This window comes from Rhododendron vialii, chromosome 9a (assembly GCF_030253575.1).
Source record: "Rhododendron vialii isolate Sample 1 chromosome 9a, ASM3025357v1".
Lineage (NCBI taxonomy): Eukaryota > Viridiplantae > Streptophyta > Magnoliopsida > Ericales > Ericaceae > Rhododendron > Rhododendron vialii.
The window spans coordinates 28,796,933-28,823,566 of NC_080565.1; the positions used below are offsets into that span (position 1 = coordinate 28,796,933).

General features: G+C 38.3%; 1 protein-coding gene across 1 annotated transcript; it reads left to right on the top strand.

Moving 5' to 3' along the window:
- The first annotated feature begins 16,271 nt into the window (after positions 1-16,271).
- LOC131300843 (serine/threonine-protein kinase STN7, chloroplastic) lies at positions 16,272-23,226 on the top strand. Its single transcript, XM_058326850.1, has 10 exons — positions 16,272-16,776; positions 16,879-16,965; positions 17,698-17,820; positions 17,945-18,043; positions 19,255-19,423; positions 19,504-19,597; positions 20,204-20,297; positions 20,392-20,448; positions 22,239-22,652; positions 22,923-23,226. The coding sequence occupies exons 1-10, from the start codon at positions 16,348-16,350 to the stop codon at positions 23,082-23,084; spliced, it is 1,728 nt and encodes a 575-aa protein (XP_058182833.1). The 5' UTR covers positions 16,272-16,347; the 3' UTR covers positions 23,085-23,226.
- The last annotated feature ends 3,408 nt before the right edge of the window (positions 23,227-26,634 follow it).

Here is a 26,634-nt window from a genome sequence, read left to right on the forward strand (position 1 = left end):
TCCTTTTTTTCTCTCTCTAAAATCCAGTCCGTCCAAAACATATTTGGACGATCCGAATTGTTGACAGGATAACACGTGTGTGTTACTTTATTAGCACCCAAAAACTTCTCATATATATGACTTAAGATAGGTACTCCACGTCATACCCCACCGCTGGATATTGCAAAAAGCGCCATGTCATATTTAAAAACTAAAAAGAAAATGTTTCACGTTGGTGACGACACCAAATAAATTACTACTAATAAGACATGCTTGATTTTCGATTCTTTTGAAAGAATGTGAGTACTTGATTAAAGTTTGCATACTATTCTGAGATATTTTTTCCCGATAATTTAATGTCGAAAAGCATGACATGGATAAACTTGGATCTTGCTTTATGACGATTTCAGACTCTGGATCAAATACGAGATGAGACTTTTGATCTTGTGATGTTATAAAGTGTTAGGAGATTTGAGAATCTCTAGTAGAATAGATTTGGTGTTTTCGTGATGCAATTTTCGTCATGTTTTTATTTTTGTACTCTGTTTGTCCTGATTTTAGCATATGATTGTGCTAGTATACGGGTTTCAACCCTAGTAGGGATGCCTGTGCCTAGTCACGGCGATGGTTTCAAACCTTATCGATTTATCCTTTATCGAGTTTTAGTACAATATCTTTCGCCTTTTTAATTTGTCGAACTTTAACTTTTAATCGTCCTAAAATACATGTTTGTTTTATAAAACTTGAGTCATATTCAATAAATAAAAATATTTCCCCTCGTTTATATACTTTTGAATAAAATTGACTGGTAAATATGCAATTGTTTTGGTAGCTAGTGGCCATAGTCTCGTAAAATAAGGCCCCATTCCGCCAAGGGATGCATTGCAAGAGAATAATCTATCTCGTAAAGCGAAAAATAAGTACCTTAACAGGACGAGGCCTAACCTGTCTACACTCAACCCTTTCTGTAGATTAAATATGTAAATATGCATGTGCATAAGCTACTCTTTTTCTCCTGTGTTTATTTGGCTGGCAAATCAGATACCTTCACATATATTAATGTGTGTACATATAAGTCAGCATATTTTATGAAGAATAAACACAGAAAATATAAATTATATAATGTTTGATGAAAGGGTTTTGTGGGACTCTCATCCGCGTCAACAACACGCATTATGCCATTTCTTTTGTTTGTTTCTTCCCCTTCACGGCCGACTTCGGCTTCTTTTCAACCCGTTCACACCTAGCTTCGGTATCAACGTAATCGCTACCGAGTTGGCCAAGTGGTCTTGGCCACATATTTCGGGTTTTTTCTTTTTTAAAGTTTTAGGTTCGATTTTTTATGCCAACGATTCTTGTGACCATTTCACCTTGCGCTCAAACGTATAAAACAATGGTGAAAGAGGGACTATGTGGATTAATCTTAGGCGTGCAAGTTTGCCGGAGACGCCCTGCATTACGAAAAATAAAATAAAACAAAATAAAGAATCTCCTTTACATATCTTAGATTATGAATAACTTTCGGTCTACCCTAAGAGATATGTATGTAAGCATATATAGAAATATACTATTTGTCCAGATAAGCATATTTAAATAAACAAATAAAGAGCTAATAAAAAATTGTATTAAGGGCCATAGGGGAGTGGTTTTATGTAGCTAGGGAGATCTTTGACTGTTGCTCTCGATCGATTTCTTTCTGCCGACGTGGACCAAGACCACCATTTTCGGGTCAAACCATGTGATCGGATGATCACCACTGGACTTGGCGTGACCCTTTTAAAATAGTACTCCTAGTTCATGTGAAATTAATTAGGGTTATTTTAGTTTCTCAACAAAAACGATTTATTAATCACTTGTTTGAAATCACTTGGATCAAAATGATCATGGGCATGACGGCATCACAATCAAAACTAAACGTTCCAACGAGGCTGACTATCTTTTGCTAGAACGATTACATGTCACGTTCTTGCAAGCTAGAACTAACCAAATGAGAGAAAAACTACGTACAGTTACAACACTGTTCCTAGTCACGTGAATAGATTACTGCCTTCCTCCATGCTTAAGGAAGTTCCTTAAGCACCTTAAGCATGGATCGATCCCAAGTTAGAGTAGTCCATTTTTTGTAACTTGCAACAAGGGTTACATGCATAAATTAGTTAATTTTGAAACCTAATGTTTAATGCATGATCCAAACCCTAGGTAAACCTCTCACCTCTTGAAACGTCTAGGTTCTCGTATTTACTTTGGGTAAAACATTCGAGTGAGAAGTTTAAATGTAAAAACTCGGTTTACAACGTGTATACGTACGTGTTTGGTGAAACATGCATGGTTAAACTCTCTTCGATGACTAAAAAATCAACAAGCTCCGGGAATAAATTTGTGTTATGTTGAATATTCGTGTTAATTAACTTTTTAGATAAAAACCAACCTTCTTTCATGAATGATTTTATGAATTTTCGTCCCCTTCAGAAGTTCTAATTGAAATCTTTTGAATTGTGGATAGTAACAGCCTCGATATTTGGGTTGCTTAAGCCTGATCTCAAATTTGGTTGTTCACTTACTATTAAGTCATAGAAAATAAAAAGACATACAAGTAAAAAATAGATAAAATCAAGATTACATTGGGTTTACATTTTTTTTTTTCCATTGCCCATGAGCCCGAGGTCTTGTGGGGCTTACCCCGGGGCCGGCTCTGATTGTGGAAAAAGTTTCAAAAGCTGTTAATATGTACGTGGCCAAATATTAGCTTAACCAATGTGGAACAATTAGGACCATAAGATTGTCCAAAAGCAAAAAGTAAGAAAATCTGATAAAATCATGTTAATTTGTTGTGAGATGCAAACATGAAACAAAAATATCCATCTCTAACAACGAACGGAAAAGATCACAATTCCATGACTGAGTATTTGTTCAGACAGAGTACAGATCACAGATCCTATTGGAGGGATTCACGGAAATAAAACAAAATCAATTAGAAAAGTAGTACTAATTAATTTAAATCCATGACATAATTAAGCAATTACCTTAATAGCTAGACTCAGTTTTAAATTAATTACTCCATTATTTTAATTAAACCATTGCAAAACCCAACTAGTTGGAAAGCCTGCTTCTGTCTAGAAGAACCTAGCCTAAAGCAACATTTTTTGTACATGATGAGAAGGTTCTACTTGGTTAACAAAATCAAGCCCAAACAAACAAACAATAATGAGGGAGTTTACTTTTTTGGAGTAGATGGCAACTTTAATATTGTTAAAATTAATTAAGGTGGGTACCCTTTGGTAATGTAGGTATAAGTTGTTTTTGTTGACTGGAAAAACATCTCCACTTTTTATTCCATTTGGTCACCATTGGGACCCACCAACTCCTGCATGCCACATAACTCACCTCATTGGTTGAGAAGTTGAACAGCTACGTAGCATTCACCTTCATTAATGTGAGGGAAAGGATAATAAGCAACAGTAATTGAGGGGTTAATAAAGTTTGGCTTGTGTTATAGAAAGTGTACGTTCACCGCTTCTCCACCGTTCTTAATTTCATTGTTCAAAAGTGTTTTGGACGGTTCAGATTTTAAAAAATTATTTTATATAAGGAAAGGTTAAACTCTTACCTGGAAAAGTTTTTTTAAAATTCGAAACATTGATTGTCAATACATATGGTGAAATACTGAGCAGTAAATATTGAGCGGTGGGGTAGTCTTGATGCTTTTGTTAATGCGTGCCATATGAGCATATGTTAAAACATCATTAAATGCTACTAGTAATTACTAGACCCACAGAAAATGGTAGTAAAAGAAGTTAATGACAGAAAAACTAGCTCGTATGAGACCATAATACCCTTTTGTTATTCAATTCCTTCACCTTTTGATCCATTCCCCTCCATTTTTCTAGCCTTTCAACTCCCTTGAATCCTACTCAAAAATCAATTTGGTACGGTCTAGTCCAAAGCAAGAAGAGGATAAAAAAGAAACTGCTAAATATTTATCAAGAAGTAGGCCAGGTGCAACGAGATTTAAAAAAAAAGGTACCTAGTATTCATTTTTTTAATTATTACTTTCGAATATCCCCCCGAAATGTGTTTAATTTCCTTTAAAAATGATACATATTTTTTTATCAGCAATTTTTTTTTATTAATCACCAAATTTAAAAATTACAGGATTAAAAGGACAAGGGCACAAGAAAATCGATGCATTGTTCACCGTTTACTTTTTTTAACTAAAGAAATACCACCAATTTTTTAACCTCCTGATACCTTCCAAATTCCTCTTGAAATCCTCTATGGAATACTCCTAATTAATGTCTTCCATAGCACCGTGCTGCGCACCTCTGAGCTATCAGATCGTGCATCCGACGGTTCGAATCTCATCTCAGCAACTAACGATCGAGAGCCGTTCATTACTGAGATAAAATCTAAGCTATCGGATGCACGATCTGACGGCTCGGAGGTGCGCAGCAAAGTGCTGCGCACACCACTACATAGCACCATCTCCCCATTTCCCTTAATTTGATCCGAAAAGCCATTGCAAAACAAACATTACAATTTTGTTGGCTCGTGCATGGTAATGTTGCACTTAGAGATGGAAGGGTAAAATGTGGAGACTTATTACGTTCATAAAAGCTTTAACTCCAATATGGATATTTTGCCAAGCTTCCAGAATTTACAGTTAGGACCGAAAAATCAATTCAACTACTCGATAGAGAATTCTAAAACTTTGATCTTTCAATTACTGTCCCATCCTGATCTTTCTCACGGTCTCTTTACAAGTCCTTTTGATGGACCAACCTTCTCTTCCGTTGTTTTTTTCAAAGAAAAATGAAAAAAAAGGGAAGGAAACTGAACAAACACGTAAGGGACGGACCAGATGGGGCACAACCAAGAGTTCAAAACAATAATTAACTTGCGTTAAATTTTTGTTGGTTGTTTTCCACCCAATTGGTTGCGATTATACTATCAACTTGCATTAATTTTTTTTTCATAACTCGTTGTGCTACCAAATGAACTGACTAATCTAGGTGAGCTATTTTATTGTCCGATAGCAGGGAAATAATAATAATAATAATAATAATAATAATAATAATAATATTATGCAGACTTCCCCAATACATGAATTGATAACACGAGTGCGGGTGAAATCCAACGTCCAAAGCAACTTATATGAATCTTGTTGAAGCTTATAGCAAGAGGGAAATGAACACAAATAGGAAACAAGGGTTGTTCATTGGAGGGAGAAAAAAAATAGCAAATCGAAATTACATGGAGAAAGGTCCATCGTTAAATTTGGTAGAGAATTTTGTTTTAATTGTCCAACAAAGATTCTTGTCTATCAAATCCAGTGCTAATGTTAATCAAACTCAATCAATGAAAAGGATCAAAATGAGACTTATTCAGCCTTTAGTTCCAACTCCAAACTAATCTGGTCCCAGCTAAAACTCAAGACTATGCAGAAGTAGGTGGTGGCTATATTGCCGACATGGCACTCACAAAAGCAAGGCTACAAAAGTCAATAATTTGGTTTTTAAAAGTTTGTAAGGCCACTTGGGGAGGGGATTTTTAGTTGGCAGCCAATAGCTGGAGAGATATAAATTTGTTTCCTTCTGTTGCAGATAAGCATTTATCTTCCCCCCTCTGGTCAATCTCCATCTACTCCCTTATTACTAGTACAAGTTGCAAATTGCGCATACCTTGTTGGGCTAAAAAAGCCATTGTCAATTATTATTTTTTGTTCTTATTTGAGTTTTTTTTTATATTTGTTTTGAATTATTATTTCGTCATAATGCGAGAAATCTAAAATGTAAAAAGTTATGATTGAAACTCATTTTTTTTAATAAAGACAAAAATAATTTGTTGCACCTACTCAAAATTTTCTTTTTTTAATATTTTCGACAACTTTAATACTTCCTCCGTCCGCCTTTGTTGGTCCATTTTGGAGATTCCAAGTTATTAAGGGGACGAAATAATGTTGCTTTTTGTAAGATAAATTTCTTCTTTTGCCCTTCAACTAAAAATTTGGCTCAAAAGTGAAGTTTCAAATATTGATGTGACTACATAAAAAGAAAGGGCAAGAAAGGAAATTCACTCCCTTTTACATATTGATGTGACTATATGGACAATTTAGATTGAATCTGAACCCATATAAATCGCATACAAATATGAACCGTCCATTCTTTGATTATAATATCCAAGCTTTAATTGTCAAGATGAGCAGCCGGATTGGTCGCTCTGCACTGTTACACATCCCATTCCCTAGAAAATAGTATAAGTCGGTTTTGGGAGGAGACTTGTCACGAACATCGAGGTCAATCAAGTCAAGAGAAATGCCAATCGCAGATTCCTGATTGGGTATTTGTGGACTTTTCTTTCTTTTCTCCATTTACGCGTTTGCGGTAGTACCATTCCTTTGATTTGTTTTGGAAAAAAAATTCAAGAGCTGCCATGGTTTTGTCTGCAAGTTGGAAACTACTTGGAACTGTAGTAATCACTTGGGAATGTGGCTTAGAACAGGTCAACAATTTTGCATGGCATTTTCTCAAGTCGTGAAACAATAAATTCGATGTAGAATTATGTATATGAGTTTTCTGCCAATCAAATTTTTCCTTGAAAAGAGATTTAATGAATAATTTTTGATTGAGTCACTACGATCGACGCAACCTTCTAACCCTAGCACACGCAATGCAATAACAGACAGTACAGTAAAACCGAAGCATATTTTACAATAGACGACAAAAAGGCGATTTCATGTTTTTTGTTCATGTAGCAAAACAAACTTGGTTGAATAACCTGTGTACAATTATCATTGCGTCATTGACGGGTTGGACTCCAGCATCTTGGCTCCAGGTGGCTCTTGGTTTGTTTTGTTTTGTTTGTTATTTATTTTTTTTTTTTGTATTTTCGAACCGATAGTGTCCGATTTTGTTACAATGTTTTCTTATATAAATTAACCGCATTTTTCTGGTTGGTCGAAAATTATCATTGCGTCAGTATAATGATATATATTCACGTACATTTTGTTCACATGGACCGGGAGACGAGCAAAGCCGACCATCAAAATAGTTCATGGAGGGGGCTCCAAAATTCAAACATGTTCATTGGTAGTTTGTGGCCTATTTGGATCACCTATTTAATTGCTAGCTTCTTCTTTTGGCTTTCGCCATTATATTCACTGCCTTTTAGTTCAAATTCACTGCATAAAATACCCAAGAGCAAGCCATAAAATAGCAATTCACGCTATAAATGAAATATTCCACAAACTACGAAACCATATTAAGATCTCTTCGATCAGAAAAAGCTAACCCAAATCAAAATTGGATTCTACGTACATTTATAATTAATAAAGATTTCCATTCCCAATAAAATAGTACTATTACAATCGCTGATCGGTGGGATCGGTCTCCCAAAATTAATCGAGATGCGCATACGTTAATCCGAACATATAGTTATACAACAATCGATGATATAAAAGACTACGTGGCTCTAAACTAACCAAAAGTTTATACTAATTAATTAAGTTGCTTAATCAATCATACCTCCAGATTACGACAACACGCAGAGACTTTTTTAAGCACCGTTTATTATAATTTGTTTTTGTTTTGTTGCTTTGCTTTCCGTCTTGTATAGTGTTGTTGAAAAATTGGATTCAAATCAGTATTAGTCAAAAAGGACCAATCAGAATTCCAGCTGGGAAGTGGAAAACTCACTCCATTGGGACCTTTGAAATTTACAAAAGGTATTTAATGAAGACTTGCAAAGTCATTGTTTTGGTTTAAAAATTCCTTAAAACCCTGAATACATGCAATCCATTAAAACCCTGAATACAATCCATTAAAATTAATTAGATTAGTCAACTGGGGTTTATTGCATTGCCCTTCCCTCTATTTTATGGAGTCAAATCTCCAAGCTAGAGATATTAACATTGCCACGTTGCCATGTGGACTAACATAGAATATTCGGCCACTTATACAAAAACAAGAAAAAAGAACAGACAAGGTCTAGTCTCATTCGATGAACAGAGCTTAACCATCTCTATGACCTTCTCTCTCTCTCTCTCTCTCTCTCGCCAAGTTGACAAATTGCATGGAAAATGAGACAAAGAAGTGAGCTGGTAGCTAGACGGGTATTCAATTGGAGTACTGGAGGCATTTGTTTCATTACTCAGGTGTAAGAGAGGTGTCAAATAGGGCATGTAGTAAGTGCTGGTCTAGCCCGTTTAATTTTGTGCCAAACGTGTTTTGTGTCTTTCGTAGCCTGACCCATTAATATTGATATTTTTTCTAATATTTGACCGAAAACAGTCTCAAATAGTAGTAACTAAAATAAAACAATAACATAAAAAAATACATGCACTTTATTGAGAATTAATATTTCGTAATACAATGAATGTAAATAGGTAAAAGTTGCTTCACTATAGTTGGAATACATCCCAACTAGATTAGCACTTACTCAACTATCAATCATTTCCAATTCTTAAACTTCATAAGCACAAAAAAAAATTACAAAAAAAAAATGATACTTTTCTATCTATAATCATGAACATTGTGACTCATCAATTGTACTTGTGGGACAAAGAGTAGTATATAGTGTACATCTACGTTTGTAATTTAATTATTTTAAGGAAATTGATATTTGCGCTCCACTTTGTTCATGAAGTTACTAGTAACTTCACGTTAAAATTGGAGGGCCATCAGTAAAAAGTGGAGCGCGAAAATCAGTTTCCTTAAATCTTTGAAGTTTTACTCGTGCTATGCCGTGCCTGTGCCACATGCCCTGAAACAACAGCCCAATCTGACCCACTATAGGAATCGTGTCATGTCGTGCCGCTCTTAACGTGTTGTGCTTGTGCGCGCCGTGCCTGCTCGGCCCATTTGACACCTCCACTCAGGTGTCTAGGCCAACGTACGCGCATATGGAGTGGGGATATTTTAGCAGTTCCATCAATCGAATAATTGTTCTTCATAAATTCAAGACCTGGTCAAAATAAGTGATTATGATAATTAATTGCATATGATAAGTATTACCTGATGTAATGCGTTAAATAAATTAATTACGACCAATTTTCATTGCCGGTGTTATGTAAGACATGTAATTTGAGCTACAAGAAGAGACATTAATCAAATGCATATATAACCAAAGGCTGCTTTATTATACTCCATATTAATTTATGGTCATGATACATGAAAATGATCATGTGATCATGATGCGAGGAGACAAGTTCAGGTTCACATTTTCCAGCTTACTTTGACAATTTTAAAAAGTACTCATCAGATATGGGAGACAGTAGAGATTCATTTACGTATGTGCTAGAGTTATAGTTGTTGGTTTTAAGGAAGAAAAAGAAATTGAAGTACTTGTACCCATCCTGTGTGCAAAGCTGGCTAACCCCAACGGAATGCTTAAGTGATCTTGGTCTGAGACTTAGTGTTGGTTCCATTCTAAAGTTTCAGGTTCGATTCTCCTTGCCAACAAGTCTTTGAGTCTCACCCCTTGACATAAGTGTGTGAAATGACTGTGAAAGAGGGCTGATATTTTCAGTAGAATTTACGAACTTCGAAAAATTTAAAGATTTGTTCCGCCCTTCAAACACTTCCAATTTCTCTCTCTCTCTCTCTCTCTCTCTTCGACAAACAAGATCATCCCATCTATTAAATAAACACATAGTACAACAAAAGCGGATACTACCGGTCCGAAAAAACAAAGAACAACAAACCAAAAACAAAATACGACAAACAAAAGAAAAGTCACTTGGAACGAAGACATTGGAGTCGGACCCGTCGATCACACTCGTGAAGGGTGTTGGAGTGGTCAAGACTGAAGTGGCTAGGTATGGACACAGAGCAACTCTCCTGGATGACCCGCCACACCAACTTGAGTTCGTTCCCGCTGCAGACTGAAAGCTGAAACGGCTGTAGACGCCGCTACCATCGCCGGTCTCTCTCTCGTCTCTCCTCTTCTCTCTCTCTCTCTTTGAATCCAACATATGAATAACTTCCCTGAAATACCAAGTTACGCAACAAAAAGGATTTCGGTACGTGTTTGAAGAGTCCATTCGAGTGCATAATGTAAGTACGTAGCAGAACACAAAAAGCAAAACATTCCAACTAGTTTGAATATTCTGCTGATCAAATGCACTTTATTTTCTTTTAATTGCATCGCAAAAATGAGGTATTAAAATAAATACACATGATAAATTTCGAAGTACTCCGTATACATCTGCTAGAGATTGAGATGAATCAACCCCAACTTGATCATTCAGTGATCAATTTCCAGGGACCACACGGTGCCCAAATACCGCTATGCTGCACCCGGTATTCATCGAGTTCCCGAAATCGGGTACGATACATCTGGGGGAGGGAAGGGGGCCGGGGGGATTCATATCCGCTTAAGGACATACAATGCATCGTTCAAAAAATGTGGGCTACCTAGCCATTTCTCAAGTCCCCATTTTCTGATGCAAATTGCTTGCAAAAAGCCAAAAGAGCCCAAAGTCGCATCGACCCTTTTGTGTTTTTTGAAAAGCAAGTGGTGCCGTTTTCCCACATCATGTCTCCCCTGCAACTTGCCTCATGAAAAAACTCTCGAGGTCCCCCCCCCCCCCCCCCTCCTTTCCCCTCGAGACGCGTTTTGTGCATGGCAAGTGGATTCCTTGAATCAAACTCTTGTGTTCTGTTCTCAGAACAGTCCTTTTGTCTGAGCTCGCTCTGATTTAGGATCAAGCGTTCTGGGCTCAATCTCTCCATTTCAAGTGCTAATCATTATCAACTACAGTATTTCTGTTAATTATGATGTCTAGCTGTTTCACTTTCTCTTGGCCGTGTTGTCCGCCGCGCGGCAGGCCCATTCATGAGGAACCAACCAATGATCGTTTCGATTGTCGTGATTTTATTCGTGTAATCCTTCAAAATGGCATACGTTCGCGCTCTAAATTCTCGTTCTGCACTCGCAATCCTCGTACTTACAAATTTTAATTGTTTTGGAGGTTTTTGAGCTTTATGTGACTTGGGTCATGATAATGGAGGAGAAATAACAAATCAAACATATGCAAAATACAAACGGAGAAACCAAACAACAAACAAAATGCATAAGATAGACGATTCGACTATCGTGAAGAGAATAATACTCCGAAAAACTATTATTAGAGGCTCAAATACCATCTTACAAAAGTGAATTGCCAAGAACCTATATTTTAATGATATTTTATAGACATAGGTCTCACATGCTTTTACACAGGCTACAAAACTTGGAAATTAAGAAACTTAAACAAATTAGGAAATCATGCATAACAAGAAAACTAGACGAACTAGAAAACATGAAGAACAATGCAGACTAAATAAGAAACATAAATCTAGAAAACATGGTAACATAAATATTTTCCAATTTGAATTTCAAAAAGCTACCGTAGAAGAAATCAGGAGCGAAGAAACAAGACTAACACCCCCCTCAAATATTTAATTAGCGTTCCCATAAATTAAGGCTGATGTGCTATATAGAGTTAAAATCGTTGATTTCATTTCATGAACTCTAACCAAAAAGGAAAGGGAATTAAATACTTTAGGAAGCAAACAGAAAGAATGTGAATATAACAATAAAATTTTGAAGAATAATCTGCTGTGATTTATTTATTTTTGATAAGAATCTCTGCTGTGATCATAAAAGTAAAACTCAAACAAAGTGCCTATGAACATTGAAGGTGATCATCTGACCTAAAACAGGACAAGTCATCGGTTAAGGGTTATCAAATCACTTCACGTACGATCAGGGGTGGAGTCAGAATGTAAAGATGTGGTTGGCAAAATTAGCATAATTAAACGACTAGTAATTAATTAACCCAGTATCTTATCTAACCTACCTTTAGATTCTAGAGAAGTTCATATTTTACTAGAGAAGTTCATATTTTACTCACAGTAAATCATAAGTAATTTTATTCTTCTTTTGTCCTTGTCCTTTTAATCTCTTGTACTTTTCGAATTCGGAGATTAATAAAAAAAAAATTTGCCGATAAAAAAAAGTGTATGGATGGAATGTACGACTCACCTTGGGGTGAAACATCAATAATGATTTGAGTCGTTCATTATGTTTAAAATATTTTTTAAGGACACTAGTAAAAATTCAGCTCAGTTGAATATCGGTAAGATGTTCATTTATTTACAAGTACAATTTTTGGTCCCTGGATTCACAATGATCAATAATTGAATAATTTGATTAAGCCCTTATCGATATCCGATTAGTTGATTTTTTTTTCCAGAAAGGACACTTGAAAATTTGTTTAAACATTATGAACGGTTATGATTATTTATGTAGGACCCCAAGATAGGCTCTGTACAAAAAAAAAAAATCATTTTGTTTTTGGAAGCGGGGGTGCCACGTGACACCTTCCCCACTTTAGCTCCGTCTCTGCTCATGACGACTTTTTACCGAAAAGAACGAAATGCATACTTTCCTCTTCTTCTTTTTTTTTCTTTTTCATAAATAGCGAAATAAACAGATAATACTCGACATGCATGATCATTCTGTGATCAGTGGCGGAACCAGGATTTTGACTTTGGGGGGCCGGCTTAGAAGGCATATATTTTTTATTGGAACGTACACTTATTATATCATAAGGTTTTTGCTTTCCAATTCATTACATTTGTACATTAAAATGATTATTTAGGCTAATTCAACTGTAGTGCGTATTTTTTATTATTTATGGAAAATTTTGAGAAATGGGAATGTAAAATAATTTTTTTTTATCAAATCGAACCAAAATTATTAAGATTATAAGTAACTATACACGAATAATTATCAATAATATTCAAAATCGGATATATACAAAATAAAAATTTTAAAATACGAATATTCGGGGAGCCATAGCCAGGGGCAGGGCCCCCGGCCCCTACATTGCTCCGCCCGTGTCTGTGATAAGGATCATGCTCAACCAGTAACTCATGCAAGGCATTGAGATAAGGAACTCCTCTCCCCCAGCTTGATCATTCTTTGATAAGCTCCAGGGACCATGCTTAATTAATTGGTACATGTAACCACTATGCTGAACCTGCTATTCATCAAATGCCGAGAATCTGGTACGATACATCTGGGGGATCAGCGCGCGCGGATGGGGGCATCCATATCTGCTTTTTGTTCAATGTGGTTTAGTGAAATTGGAGGAGATACAACGGATCCTACGAATAATGTCCTAGTTTCAAGGTCCCATCACTCATCGATCTCAATCAACTTGCTTCGAAAAGCAAACGGCCCAAAGTCGCGTGTCTCTCACATCATGATGTGGGATCGAAATTAAGGGAACCACTTTTGAACCATGCTCGCAGTGGTTCCATTTCCCGCATCATGCATGCATGTCTCTCTGCAACTTGTTTCGTGAAAACTTCCGAGGTCCCCCTCTTGACGCGGTTTTTGGCAAGTCAAATATTTTTTTAAAATTTATTTATCAAACTCTGTTATCCTTTACAATTCAGAATAACAGTCCTATAGTTTCAGCTCTGATTTGGGATGCAGCCTTTGGCATATTAACTGTCTCCATTTCAGGTGCAATTAATCAACCATTTCTGCTTATGATAGTATGATCACCATACTATGATGTTTGTTTCTCTGGACGGCATGATCAGCTAAAAAAAGAGGCATTAATGAAGTATTAAATGCCGAGTAATTGTGTTGGAAAGGAAAACTAGAGCTTGGCAAGGAGATATCTATTATCTAGGAGGATAAATACATACTGTTAGAACATGTGTGAACGTTGAGTCCCACATCGGATAAACAGAAAAAGAGTTGGACCTTAATATACAATTGGATGACTCATCACTTACAAGGCTTGGCCTTTTAAGTGGATATGGGTCATTCAATGTATATTGGGTCCAAGTAATGTGGTGGACTCTTTGTCGTTACTCCCACACAAATTGGGCCTTGAGCACGCAGTGGACGGGTCGATGCATCAGACAAACTCCCAACAAATGGTATCAGAGCCGATGGTTGACAATCTATGGGAAGACTCTCAGCGCACCATTAAATGGGTTTGCACAGAAGACACTCGTGGAGCGGTATAAAGTCCAAAAAGGTGACTCTCGATGAAGCAAAGTGGCTTGATGTTGGAGTGCTGTATTGGATGGCTCATTGTCGATGGAGTTGACTCGTCGGGGAGCATGGTGCTGGTGAATGAGCACGTTGGCTCATTGAGTTCTCGTCGGGGAGCATGGTGCCGGTGACTACGCACGTTGGCTCTCAATTGAGATGACTCTGAATTGATTGAGTGGGTGTAGAATAAGCCCAATTCGAGAATGAGCACGTTGGCTCATTGAGTTCTCGTCGGGGAGCATGGTGCCGGTGACTAGGCACGTTGGCTCTCAATTGAGAGAACTCTGAATCGATTGAGTGGGTGTAGAATAAACCCAGTTCGAGAGAGATAGGGTTGAGAGTTATAGATCAGAATCAAGGGGGAGCTTGGATGCAGAAAGAGGTTAAGGCCTAATGTTCGGTTCACACATGAGGGGGAGATTTGTTAGAACATGTGTGAACGTTGAGTCCTACATCGGATAAACAGAAAAAGAGTTGGACCTTAATATACAATTGGATGACTTATCACTTACAAAGCTTAGCCTTTTAAGTGGATATGGGTCATTCAATGTATATTGGGCCCAAGTAATGTGGTGGACTATTTGTCGTTACTCCCACGCAAATTGGGCCTTGAGCACGCAGTGGGTGGGTCGATGCATCGGACAAACTCCCAACACATACTACTATAAACAATGGTTTTTTTTTCTTTTTATCTGGTGTATCATTTTGCAGACATAGTCAAAACGCTATGACAATATAGTCGGGGTCCCTAGTTTCAGAAATACTAATATCTGTTTAGAACCGGTGCTAATCAGATTCTAAGAGAACGACATAACTGAATTTCAAAATTAGCTAACGAATTTAGATGTAGTAGAAAACATGTATAACTTACATAGCCAACCTAAGGCATTTAACATGAATCATCGACATTGATGGCTCCAAGTTTACATACATACACGAGACTAGAAGGCAAAATTGAATTACAGGGTTATGAAGCAAACTGAGTTTTTATCACAGAAAAAGTTGGAAGAACAAGAAAAAAAAAATTTTGTCCCAAAATGAGAAGAGTTGACAGGAAACCCACCTCTACTTTTCCCTGAAGAAAACCCACCCCTTTTTTCTAGATCTGGTTTCTCCGGGGGAGGGGGCCGCCGCTTCCTCTCTCCCCTCCCCCCGAGCTCCATCTCTCCTTTCCCCTCCTCTCCATCTTTTCTCCCCCACTCTTTTCTTTGGGTTTGTTTTCAGACTTTCCTCCAATTTTGGTTTTGGTTCGAGTATTGCTGAGTTCGCTTCCTGACTCCGGCCGGCGGCCTATGAGTCTGGTTTGGTCCGGGCTCCTCCTCTTTCTCAAGATCTGGTGGCGGGGCTGACGGTTCAGAGGGTGTAGGTGGTGGGTTGCGAATAACAGTGAGGTGGGGGGTGATGTTGATGTTAAGTTTTTTTTTCTTTCTGTCTCTCTTTTTTTCCGGCCGTTTGGCTCGGTTTCTACCAGTTGATTTGGGTTTCCCCCAAATCAGTCCAGTTTGGTACCAGTTTGACTTCCCCAAATCTAGTGTGGAAGAGGAGGTGGGCGAATAATCCGGCGCCTATTGAGGATTGTCCGAGGTTGGGGTTGTTTGTGGTTGTTGGTGGGTTGAGGCTTGTCCGGGTGCTGTTGTCGGTGATGGGGTCTGCTTCGGTGAACGGATCTCGCCGTCCAGATTTCATATGCACTTATCGGGTTTGAGTTGGGGTCCGGTCCGTTTGGATTCTCTACTATCTAGGCCTTGATTGGTTCTCATCTGGCGATTTCGCCGGTTTTGCTTTTGCAAAGGGTGCCTGTGTCGAAATCTGGATAGTTTTGGCTTATTCTTATATTTTTTGATGAAATCTGTATTACTTTCGGGTTTTGTTATTGAATGTGTTAAAAAAAAAAGAAAATGATAAGCCAATCCCAGGGCACAAAGGCCAATCCCATCAACTCATCAATGCCTAGAGGACTTTTGGGTCTTCATAACAAGGACCTGGATTACAGAAATACTTGGGGATCTTGGTCCATATCTGCTCATCTAGCACTCTTACGGTCGGGCCTATAACCAATGTAACCTTATTTCTCTTCAAGAGGGCCGTCCTTTTTGGACCCAAAAAGGAGCCCAACCCAATAAACGAGTCGTCTATGTGGCACCTGTGGCCTGTATCACTCCCAAATCAAGTCAAGCCATTCAGCACCACAAAATATACCTGAATTAACAGTCACAAAAAAAAAAAAAAAAAACAGTCACAAAAAACCAATCAAAGGGAAAAAGAATATCAGCAGAGAGAGAGCGAGAGAGAGACTACTGCTGTTGTACGGCCATGGCAACGGTTGCAGCAGGAGTAGGGGGGGTGGGACTTGGAAGAGCAAAGCTGCACTCCCTCAACCCAAAACGCCCATCTCAATTTTCCGGAAAGAAGCTCAAGCTCAGACCCTCTTTTGAACCAAACCCACATGGAAAATCCGGACCACTGGTTGTTCATGCCACTGGAGGGGAACTAATGGGTCTTGTTCACAACCTCTTTGTGGGTGTTGGAGTGGGACTCCCGTGCACTGTGATGGAGTGTGGTGATATAATATACAGAAGCACTCTGCCCAGGTCAAATGGGATCACACTTACAGTCCCTGGAGTGATTCTAGCACTGGGTACAGTTTCTTACCTGTGGGCCACCCCCGGCGTGGCCCCAGGGTTCTGGGACATGTTTGTTCTTGCTTTTGTTGAGAGGTTGTTCAGACCCACTTACAGGAAGGTGAGAACGATTGGATTTTTGAGCGGTGGGATGGTTTATTGATTGGTTGTTGCAGTGAAATTGATGTTTTTGTTTTTGGGTTTTTGTGTGATTGATACATAGGATGATTTTGTGTTGGGGAAGAAGTTGGGTGTGGGGGCTTTTGGTGTGGTGTATAGAGTTTCACTGGCTAAGAATCCCGCTTCAAAGGTACACACTACTTGTTTGATGGAAATTCTATGTCAAAGTTTGTTGATTTTGTTGTTCTTGTTCTATTTGCCCGTTCTGAAGTAACCCTTCTGCTTCTACTTGGGAAAAAGCTTCATATGATCATGCATAAGTTCAGGGGCGGAACTAGGATTTTTCATCCAGGAGGTACCAATTTATGTCCTTCCACCCATTCTATGATGGACTGCCGGGACCGGGATATGTGCCGGATTGATGTTTAAGTTATTTGTGTCACACAATCCATTAACCCATCATTCAACATCATAGTTATTTCAAAGAATGTGGAACGTTGAATAGAAAGTAACCTCCTGGCTTATAGAAGTATGAAATTATTTCATTTGTTTAATATATTCCGTAAGATTGGGTTCTTATGTGGAGGATATAATGCATAATATGTATTTTGAAATGTAAGTATGTTGGTATGTGTACCAGTTCAAATGTTGTGAAAGGACCAGCACTAATTGAAAAATTGTTTGGGGATGTCATGTCATTGAAAGACATTTTCACCTTTTATAGCATAAATATTGCTATATTTGTAGGATATACAGATAGCTTTTGATGGCATGCCTTGTTTCCTATGTAGCTTGCGTAACATAATCTATTCGCTATCAGCAATTTGCTTCACTAGGTTGCGTGTTTGTATGGTGATGTCCATTTATAACATGTTCCACCATTGACGTTCTACGGTGATATTTCTTTTTTGGTGGTTGCTAGAAAGAAGGTGATCTAGTCTTGAAAAAGGCTACTGAATATGGTGCAGTCGAGATCTGGATGAATGAGCGCGTTCGGAGGGCTTGTTCGAGCAGCTGTGCTGATTTTCTGTATGGCTTTCTTGAGGTGTTGCTCTATTAGATCTAGTACTTGTATGATATGTATAGAAGGGTATCTTTTCAGGATTAGCTTGGACCCATTTTTCCATTTTAAGTTTTCGAACTAAATTTGTTTGCTTATGTTATTTCAGAATTCATCAAAGAAAGGAGCTGAATATTGGCTCTTGTGGCGGTTTGAAGGGGAAGCCACGTTGTCAGATTTGATGCTGAGTAAAGATTTCCCTTACAATGTATGTTCTGTCTTGTATCAGGCTTTTGGAATCATCTATCTTTCGGATAGTAGTCGTCTCTTCTCTGAATTTATTTGATGCCTTTGGAGAATTTTGTTGTTCTTTCAAGCATACGTGCAAAATATGTTATTGCTTCTTATCTCTGCCTTTCCCTCCCTGGACCTCTGTCATAGTTATAGGTTGTAGGTAGGGGCCGAAGGGCATTGCTATTCTGTACAATGACGACAATGGTTTTGAGTCACATGATACCTAATGTTCTCTTTCGCGTGACAATATTAGTATTGGTGTTGGTTAGCTTGGTCATTCACGAGAATGCTTGGCACTGCTATGGTAGTGAATTGAACCGGATCCCAGGGACTATTTTAAATGAGTACACAAATATCTAATGTTCTCTTTCTCCCATGTTAAAGCATCCAACTCAAAACCAAATGGCTGTGAGTGGAAAGGCTGCCCAGGGATAATTAACTGATGTGGGACAAACTCCAACACTCCCTCGCCAATGCGGCCCCCTAATTCGCACGTGGAGAGTTAAACAAATGTTCCATAACACATGGATCCCATCCCAACAATCAACGGTGCACTTAAGGCACAAACAAGGGGGAACAAATTCTCCGAAACCCTAGCTCTAATACCATGTTAAAGCACCCAACTCAAAGCCAATTGGCTATGAGTGGAGAGGCCGCCCCAAGCTCATATACTAGTTTTGGAGGAGTAATTAACCGATGTGGGACAAACTCCAACAGCCCACAACTGACTACCTTGTTATGTGACTTCCTAGTCTCTATCGGGAGTGGAACCCAAGCCGAAGTAAAGGATGAAACCACATTGGTTATTGTTTTGGAAAATGATGGATGTCTTTTCTTCTAGTTGTATTCTCCACTCACAGATTGGGTGTTTGCATATTCGTAACAGGCCAAATCCCTTGTCATTAGTACATGTGCCAAATTTAGTATCTGTAAAATTTGGTTCAGTCAGTCACATACCATCATATATAGTAGAGGTACAGTGTTTCTTTTAGCTTTCCTTACCCTCCATAAGAGAATGTGTTCCCCCTTAAGCACTGGCCTTTAGGTGTATTCCGTATGATTTTCTGCTTATCCATTTAATATTACAGTTAAGTTACTAATTAGTTCTAATTCAAGTTCATAAGCCACAGATTGTTTGGTAAATCCGTACAATAGCAGTCTCATATTGTTTCAAAACCTTGTCAGGTGGAAGCAATGATTCTAGGTGAAGTTCAGGCCTTGCCAAAGGGGTTGGGAAGGGAAAATAGAATCATTCAGACAATTATGAGACAACTTCTATTTGCATTGGATGGTCTTCACACAACAGGGATTGTCCACCGAGATATAAAGCCACAGAATATTATTTTCTCGGAAGGTAAATGCTGCATGTCAGTCAAGCCATTTTCCACTGTTTCTGAGGTAAATATTTAGCCATTTCCATGTAACTTAAAGCAGGATCTCGCACATTCAAGATTATTGACCTTGGTGCTGCAGCGGATTTGAGGGTCGGCATCAACTATATCCCAAAGGAGTTTCTTTTGGACCCAAGGTACCATTTCTTTCCCTGACATGATAGAGGAAGGTAGTTGTTCTGACGGAGAGAATCTGAGATCAAACTTGGAGGTTGTAAATATACAGTTTTGATGCACTTCATGTCATTTCGGTGTTCATCTTGACTGATAAATAAACATCTGTATTCCGTATTCTGGAGTTGTGCAGCGCATGTATGTTTATGGTACGTCTATGTTTTTTCCGATGTGGTTAATTTGTGAACCCAACGAATTGGGGCATAAGGCCTAGTTTGGTCTGGTCTTTGTCAACACTTTATGGATTGCATGCTAAGGAAGTTCACGTTTCACACCAAGAGATTCTAGTTTAAAGGGATATTTTCTGGGCTATTTGAGACGTTGCTTAACTCAAAATCTAAATCATATTTCAAGAGTTTGTCAAATAGTTGTACGAGTTTTTCTAGCATCAAAACTATATTCAGAATTAGGCTGAAGCTGAATTTGTTCAGTTTCTCTGCCAGACTAGACCACTTATAACTTCATTTCTTGTCCGATGTAGCTATGAGATGGAGTGTTCAAGTTGAATGGAATCAGATGCTAATTTCTTTTGAAAGTTTCTTCATGACCTTTTTGTCCTGTCTGCTCAGATATGCTGCGCCTGAGCAATACATTATGAGCACTCAAACTCCATCTGCTCCTTCGGCGCCTGTGGCAACTGCACTTTCCCCGGTTTTGTGGCAGGTCCCTTTCCATCGGGAACTCTCCCAGCTTTATTTCACTTGTTTCTGTTACCTAGATTTTTCTCCATGTTAGTGATCATATGATCCTTTGACAGATGAATCTACCAGATAGATTTGATAGCTACAGTGCCGGCCTTATATTCTTACAAATGGTAAGTGACTTATTCAAGACGAGCCTGCCACTCTTGTTTAGGTATTTAGACAGTTGCATTCGACTCCTTGACAGCAGAAAATCATCCATAGTTGTCATGATTACGCCAAAATACTCCTGATTTTGAAAGTTAGTGTCTAATTTTACTTCATGTTCTAGAATGAAATAAACCTCCTACTATGTTTTCTATGAATGAAATAGTCATATATGCACACACCCCCACTTACAACTTCCATACGTGTATGGATAAATGTATGACCGTGCTATAGCAAATCTCATGTACACGCAAGATATGCCAGATGAAAAATCCATGCTGAAACAAATGAGCTGGCAAGACATCATGAAAGATGACAACTTTATGAAAGTAAACTCCTATTTCAAAGAAGATCGAAAGGAAACTTGACGGAAATTGTGTCAATTCATTCTGTCTGTTATCAACATCCATCTTCCCGTACCTATGTGGGAAGATTCTCTCATAAGAAAGCAAGATGTTAACTGACAAGTGATAATTTCTTTAGCTGGGCACACTGCTGAAAATGATGTGATTTTAGTACATCTGTAAGCTTGAAAATGTTGTTTTTTTCAGTGAATGAATTTGGGGCGTTTGGAGGGTCTCCCAAAGCAACCGAAATGTCCCTCCTTCGTTAATTGCATTTGTTCATTGTGCAGTTGAGAGCGGCTGGTTAATACCCTCACGATGTGAGTTTCATTGCAATATTGATTCCAGCGGTTTCATGCATTTATTCTGGCTATACAACTCAGAGGTCACCCCCTTGTGTATAAATTGCCATCCTGTTTCTATGTGTCATACTAGTTTTTTGGATTTCATACAAAAATATTCTGAATATTTGTTCTTGGAGAGATAGAGGCAGACAAGTTGAGTTCGCCAAGGCGGTCTTTGGTGGTGTTTTGTTGATCGTGATCCTAGTGGTTGTTTCCTGCAAGATAGACGCTGGTGCTACCTCTAACACCCTCGGTGAGGTGGCAAATTTGTTTTAAGGAGATTGTGTCACTGGACTCATTGGAAAAAATGAAATACAACCGGCAAAATTCCAAAGAACAATTTCATTAACAATAAACTGAAATTACAGATTACCTGAACGCTAAACAGAACAATATGCAAACTGAGTCATGTGATACACACTCTCCATAAAACAGATTTGCCAGAGGTAGCAACGACGTCTGTCTCCCAATATAAAGCGGCTAGGACCACGGTCAACAGAACACCACCGATGAATGCCTTGGCGGACTGAACCTTTATGCCTCTCTCACTCCAAGAACGAATATTCTGAATATTGTTTTATGGAATCCGAAAAACTTGTGTGATACGTAGAAGCTGGAATAATTACATGGAACCGCTGAATCAGTTTTGCAATGAATCTCACATCATTGGGGTATTAACCAGCCACTCTATTAACTGCTCAATGACATGAACCAAGGAGGGACCTTTTGGTTACCTCGGGAGACTCTCCGAATGTCCCAAATTCCTTCACCAAAAATTCCAACAGTAAATGCACAGAACGGGGAGAGGTAGTAAACTAATGGAAGAAACACATAGCCACAAAGGTCCACAAAGTTGTGACTTGTGAGTTTCAACTTGGAAGTTCATAATTCAGGATGTTAGTATATGTAAACTTGGAAACCTCATTTCTTAATGACCTGAGAAACTCCGGGAAGTAGAGACATAGTTTATCTGGCCAAAATGTGGAATATCTACTAATAACAAATATGGAGGTGCGTCCAGTTTGGTATTTGGGCACTACTCAACATTCTGACAGTTTCCTTACACAGGCATTCCCATCATTACGTAGCGACAGTAATCTCATACAGTTCAACCGTCAGCTAAAACGATGCGAATACAATTTGGTTTCCTGGAGAAAGACGGTAGAACCCCGTGCCAGTTCTGAACTCAGAAGGGGCTTTGAACTGTTAGATTTGGATGGGGGAATAGGGTGGGAACTTCTAACATCAATGGTCCGGTACAAAGCACGCCAAAGAACCAGCGCAAAAGCTGCTTTAGCACATCCTTACTTCGACAGAGAAGGCCTTTTGGCCTTGTCCTTTATGCAGAGTTTACGGTTGCAACTCTTCCGAGCTACTCAACAGGACTACTCGGAAGCTGCCTCGTGGGTTATTCAGTTAATGGCAAAGTCAGGAACTAAGCAAGATGGTGGTTTCACAGAAGCTCAGCTTCAGGAGCTCAGAGTCAGTATCCAATATATTTGCTCCAAACAGTTATTAGAAAGCTATTTCTGAAAACAGAAACCTCGTGATTTTGCAACTTGATTCTTATCTCTTGACAAAATTGAGTATTCTTTCTCATTGTTAGACAGACAAGTCAGTAAAACTAGGTTTCAGAAAAAAGAAAAAAGAAGGTCTATCTAATGAAGTATTTCTGCAAGACTATTCTGAAATCACTGCCAAATATGGCTGAATTTTGACAACTTTTTTCCTCTTCCCTTCTACCATATGCAGGAAATAGAGCCAAAGAAGAAGGCAAGTCCGCAGAGGAATGCTCTGGCTTCGGCTCTACGGCTCCAAAGGAAGTTTATGAGAACTATAAATGAGAGTATGGATGAGCTTAACCAACGCCGGAAGAGCTTATGGTGGAGCAGGTGGATTCCCAGAGAAGAATGAAATTTGTAAATACAATACTTTTTTTTGAATTTTACTGTAAATTAAATTTTGTGCAGGCCATCGTCACATACTGATTCGATGGAATATAATGATGTTTAAAAGAATACGAGCAATGGATGTAAAAGAAAATCTACTTCGTTTTTTTTGTGTCCATGTTACTTTTTTTCCTGTTAGGAAACTATGTAGAGAGGCTGGAAAAGAATAACTTAGACTTCAACTTATCGCAATTCAGTTTTATTTCAATCATCTTATGGAGAGATTGACTGAAATTGAAGAAGTGTCGTATGCCCATACATGCACTAGCCAATGTCATTTGCATCGTCCTTGGATCTCAATGAACAAAAACACCATAGATCAAACAAAATCTTCATTTCTAGGCACATTGGCATCTGGCCTAGGCCCTTAAGAAAATGAGTCATGTCATTCACTAAAACTTCTAATTATCTCACTCCTTAATGCCAGATACTGTGTCCAGAGTCCAGTCTGTTGACAAATGGAGCGTGCAGTGACGCGATGATACATATCTATCCGTAAATTTTTTTTAAACTGACCTGTTCGTACAATAGACACACTATAACTAATTGTGTGGCAGTCTAGCGAAGTACGATAAACACGTAGATTACAATTGTATATCTGATCAAACTGACAAACTGTACAAATCCCCAAGGTTTCCACATGGCAAATCTGTTTCCAAAAGCTAACTCATGGCCTCTGGAGCCATTTTAATTTGGAGATTAATTTAAGTGGAAGCAATGTCGAAGTTGATTAATAAATAAACAAGAAGTAGGAGGTTCGAGTCCCGACAGGTGCTCGAAAACTGTCTATGGACCAAAGAGGAGGACTTTTCACCAGCTGTGCACTAAAGTGGTGCCGTGGTGACGGCCCGTCCTCCTGGATGGTAGCTATGGCTCGAACCGGACATTCTATTGACGGGCAGGAAGCCCCTATGGTCACGCCTAAAGAGAGTTGTTACGTTGGTTGCCCCATCCCACTCTTTTAGATTATCAAGAAATAAAAAAATAAAAAGGTCAGTGATGGGGAAACTGATTAATAAGTATATGATTCAAACCTTAGAAAATTGTAATGTGTTGCAGAATATGTCGAGCATATATACCAAGGGCAAGGGCCTTGTCAGTCACGAGACCTTCACGTGCAGCCCTGACCTTCTTGTTCGGTACAACTATTGCCATTTTTTTAAGGTTTGAAAGCAGAACAAACCAAGCATGGAACAACTTCAAAATAAGGCTGGAACACTTCGACTATGGTGCTTTTTAAATTCTACTTTCATCACTTGGTTGTCTCCTTTGATCTGCTGGCATTCACTAAGCTGGCGTCCCTCTCTCCCACATAAATAATTCACAACACGTACGTTGAAATTATAGAAATGTGAATGAGATTAGTCTTTAGACCACATTAAGGGTTGCAAAATGAATCAAGCTATCAGTATTCGTTTGAATTTATTACTATGATCCATGGAAGCCAAGGTTGAATGTGTTTTCAAGCTTGTAAAATCTATAAGCTCAGAGTTTGAATTTGGCCCGATATTAGAAAGAACTTAGTTACTTGATTGCTGGTCATGATGAGTCTCTATTGAAGCTCATTAAGAAGTATAAAGAAGCCAAGCTTCTCCTCTCATAGGAATGGTGGAACTTTGTTTTTTTTTTTTCCCCTTTGATCAACTCATATGAATGGTAGACTTGAATCTCCACGTTATACTTGAGATTAAGTTTCCATAACCGCTTTCACGCTTCAAATATGCAGTGAGATTTAAACCCCGGCCTCGATATAGGAGCAACAAAATCTTTTGCAGATGACCGTGTGGTACTGAGCCTCATCGCACGTTCAAATAATATATTTATGGTGGATCCGATCAAAAATTCCTCCTGCACGAAAGTAGGGAGCATTGTTTTAACAACACATAATGACGAGCTTTTAAACCAAAATTGACAGCTTATATGACTAATTGTATATTAGGACACAGGTTAATTAATGGCAGTCTGTGATTAACGGGAGGAATACGAGACGAAGCAAGCTGGGTACTGGCGCATTGCTTTTGTTTTTGGTTTCTTAAGTACGGACGTATTAGCTAGCTAATCAGTCATCAGTTGGATTTCGAGCTCTTTTCATCATAATAATTCTCCAATATTCTACTTGTTGAATCAGTGTTACAACTCATAACCTTGAAATTATCCCCGTTCCACTGAGCGAAATAAATACTTATTTTTTGAATTAAAGGTGTTTTATTGTGAGAGACTAACTAACTTGTCTCATAAAACGAAAAATAAGTCTCTCAAAAATGAGAACTTTAGCGGAACAAGTTTGGGGCGGTAATTGGAGGTTCACGTGAGGGTTTTGACCGTTATATTTTGATCCTTTCCGTTCGCACAAAGTAGCTAATTACCTGTTTGTGGGAATTTCAGCTGACTGCACAACTTGTTTAGGATTCTTTGTGTTTGAGATTTTTTTGACTCAAGTGTCCAGGCCAGCTTACGCATATCTCAACTAATTCTGATGCTCAATCCCAATGCTCACTTGCGGAAATTAAGCCCAATTAAAGGCGGAGCATAACTCTGTATATATGAACTAGCCCTCCCAAAAAATTGATAGCACTTGGAAGATTTCGAATTTAAAATTTTAGGTAGGAGTTTCTCCCTTATAAGGATTCTCAGGTCTTAACCACCAAGCAAACCCTTTGGGGTTTAGGATTCGATCTTTTTATTGAGATTACTGCCTCCTACAGGGGAGCTTCCAGTCTTCCACCACACGATGCTTGAAGGAATAGAACCATTTTTTCAAGGAAAAAGATTAAATTGTTCGACGAGAGAAACATATTCACAGGGAAATCGTGAACGAGTTTTTTACAGCAGCAACCAATCGCGATCATCCAAAAGTGTTTTGGACGGTCCGGATTTTAATGAAACTTGTTTCTGTTAATTTATGTCTAGTTTTATGCTAGTTTTTAAATACTCTATCGATGTACCATTTGTTGAGTTTAATGATAATTGAATTTAATTTTTGCCAAAAAAAAAAAAGGAATTTTAACGCTAGAATAATTCTTAATATGACACGGTGTTCAAGTTATTTGCTTTGTAGGAGTCTTATGCATGACCGTACCAATGTCTCAAATAGCGGTATTCGATATGCGCCTATCGATCTTGTACGATATCAACAAATATAGCAAAAGTCCATCCATAATCCTGATACGTACGTACATGGTCAGTATCTAAAATCAAGATTTGATGAATATGTGATGCTTAGTAGTTAGTACGACTTCAATTCTTAAGATCAAAGAAGATAAACTTTGTTAGTGCATGTACGTAATCGAAACCAAGAAGCAACACAATCGATCTCTAGAGATTTTTTTGTTTTATCTCAATGTCTGGAGATCGATTGCCATGCATAATTAGGCAAAGAAAACATCAATTAATTTATTAAACAAGTTTGTAATAATAAGATTCCTATATTTGCCAGGGGGTTGTGCCATCATAATTTGTTCAACCTCCTCACGTGTATAGAATCACATAGCTAGCTAGTCAAATGCAAGATTAGA

Excerpts from the sequence above, each read along its gene's own strand:
- LOC131300843 (XM_058326850.1), top strand. The coding sequence starts at position 16,348 with ATGGCAACGGTTGCAGCAGGAGTAGGGGGGGTGGGACTTGGAAGAGCA. Across the intron at positions 18,044-19,254 it reads GTAAAGATTTCCCTTACAAT|GTGGAAGCAATGATTCTAGG; the intron begins GTATGTTCTGTC and ends AAACCTTGTCAG. Across the intron at positions 19,424-19,503 it reads GAATATTATTTTCTCGGAAG|GATCTCGCACATTCAAGATT; the intron begins GTAAATGCTGCA and ends AACTTAAAGCAG.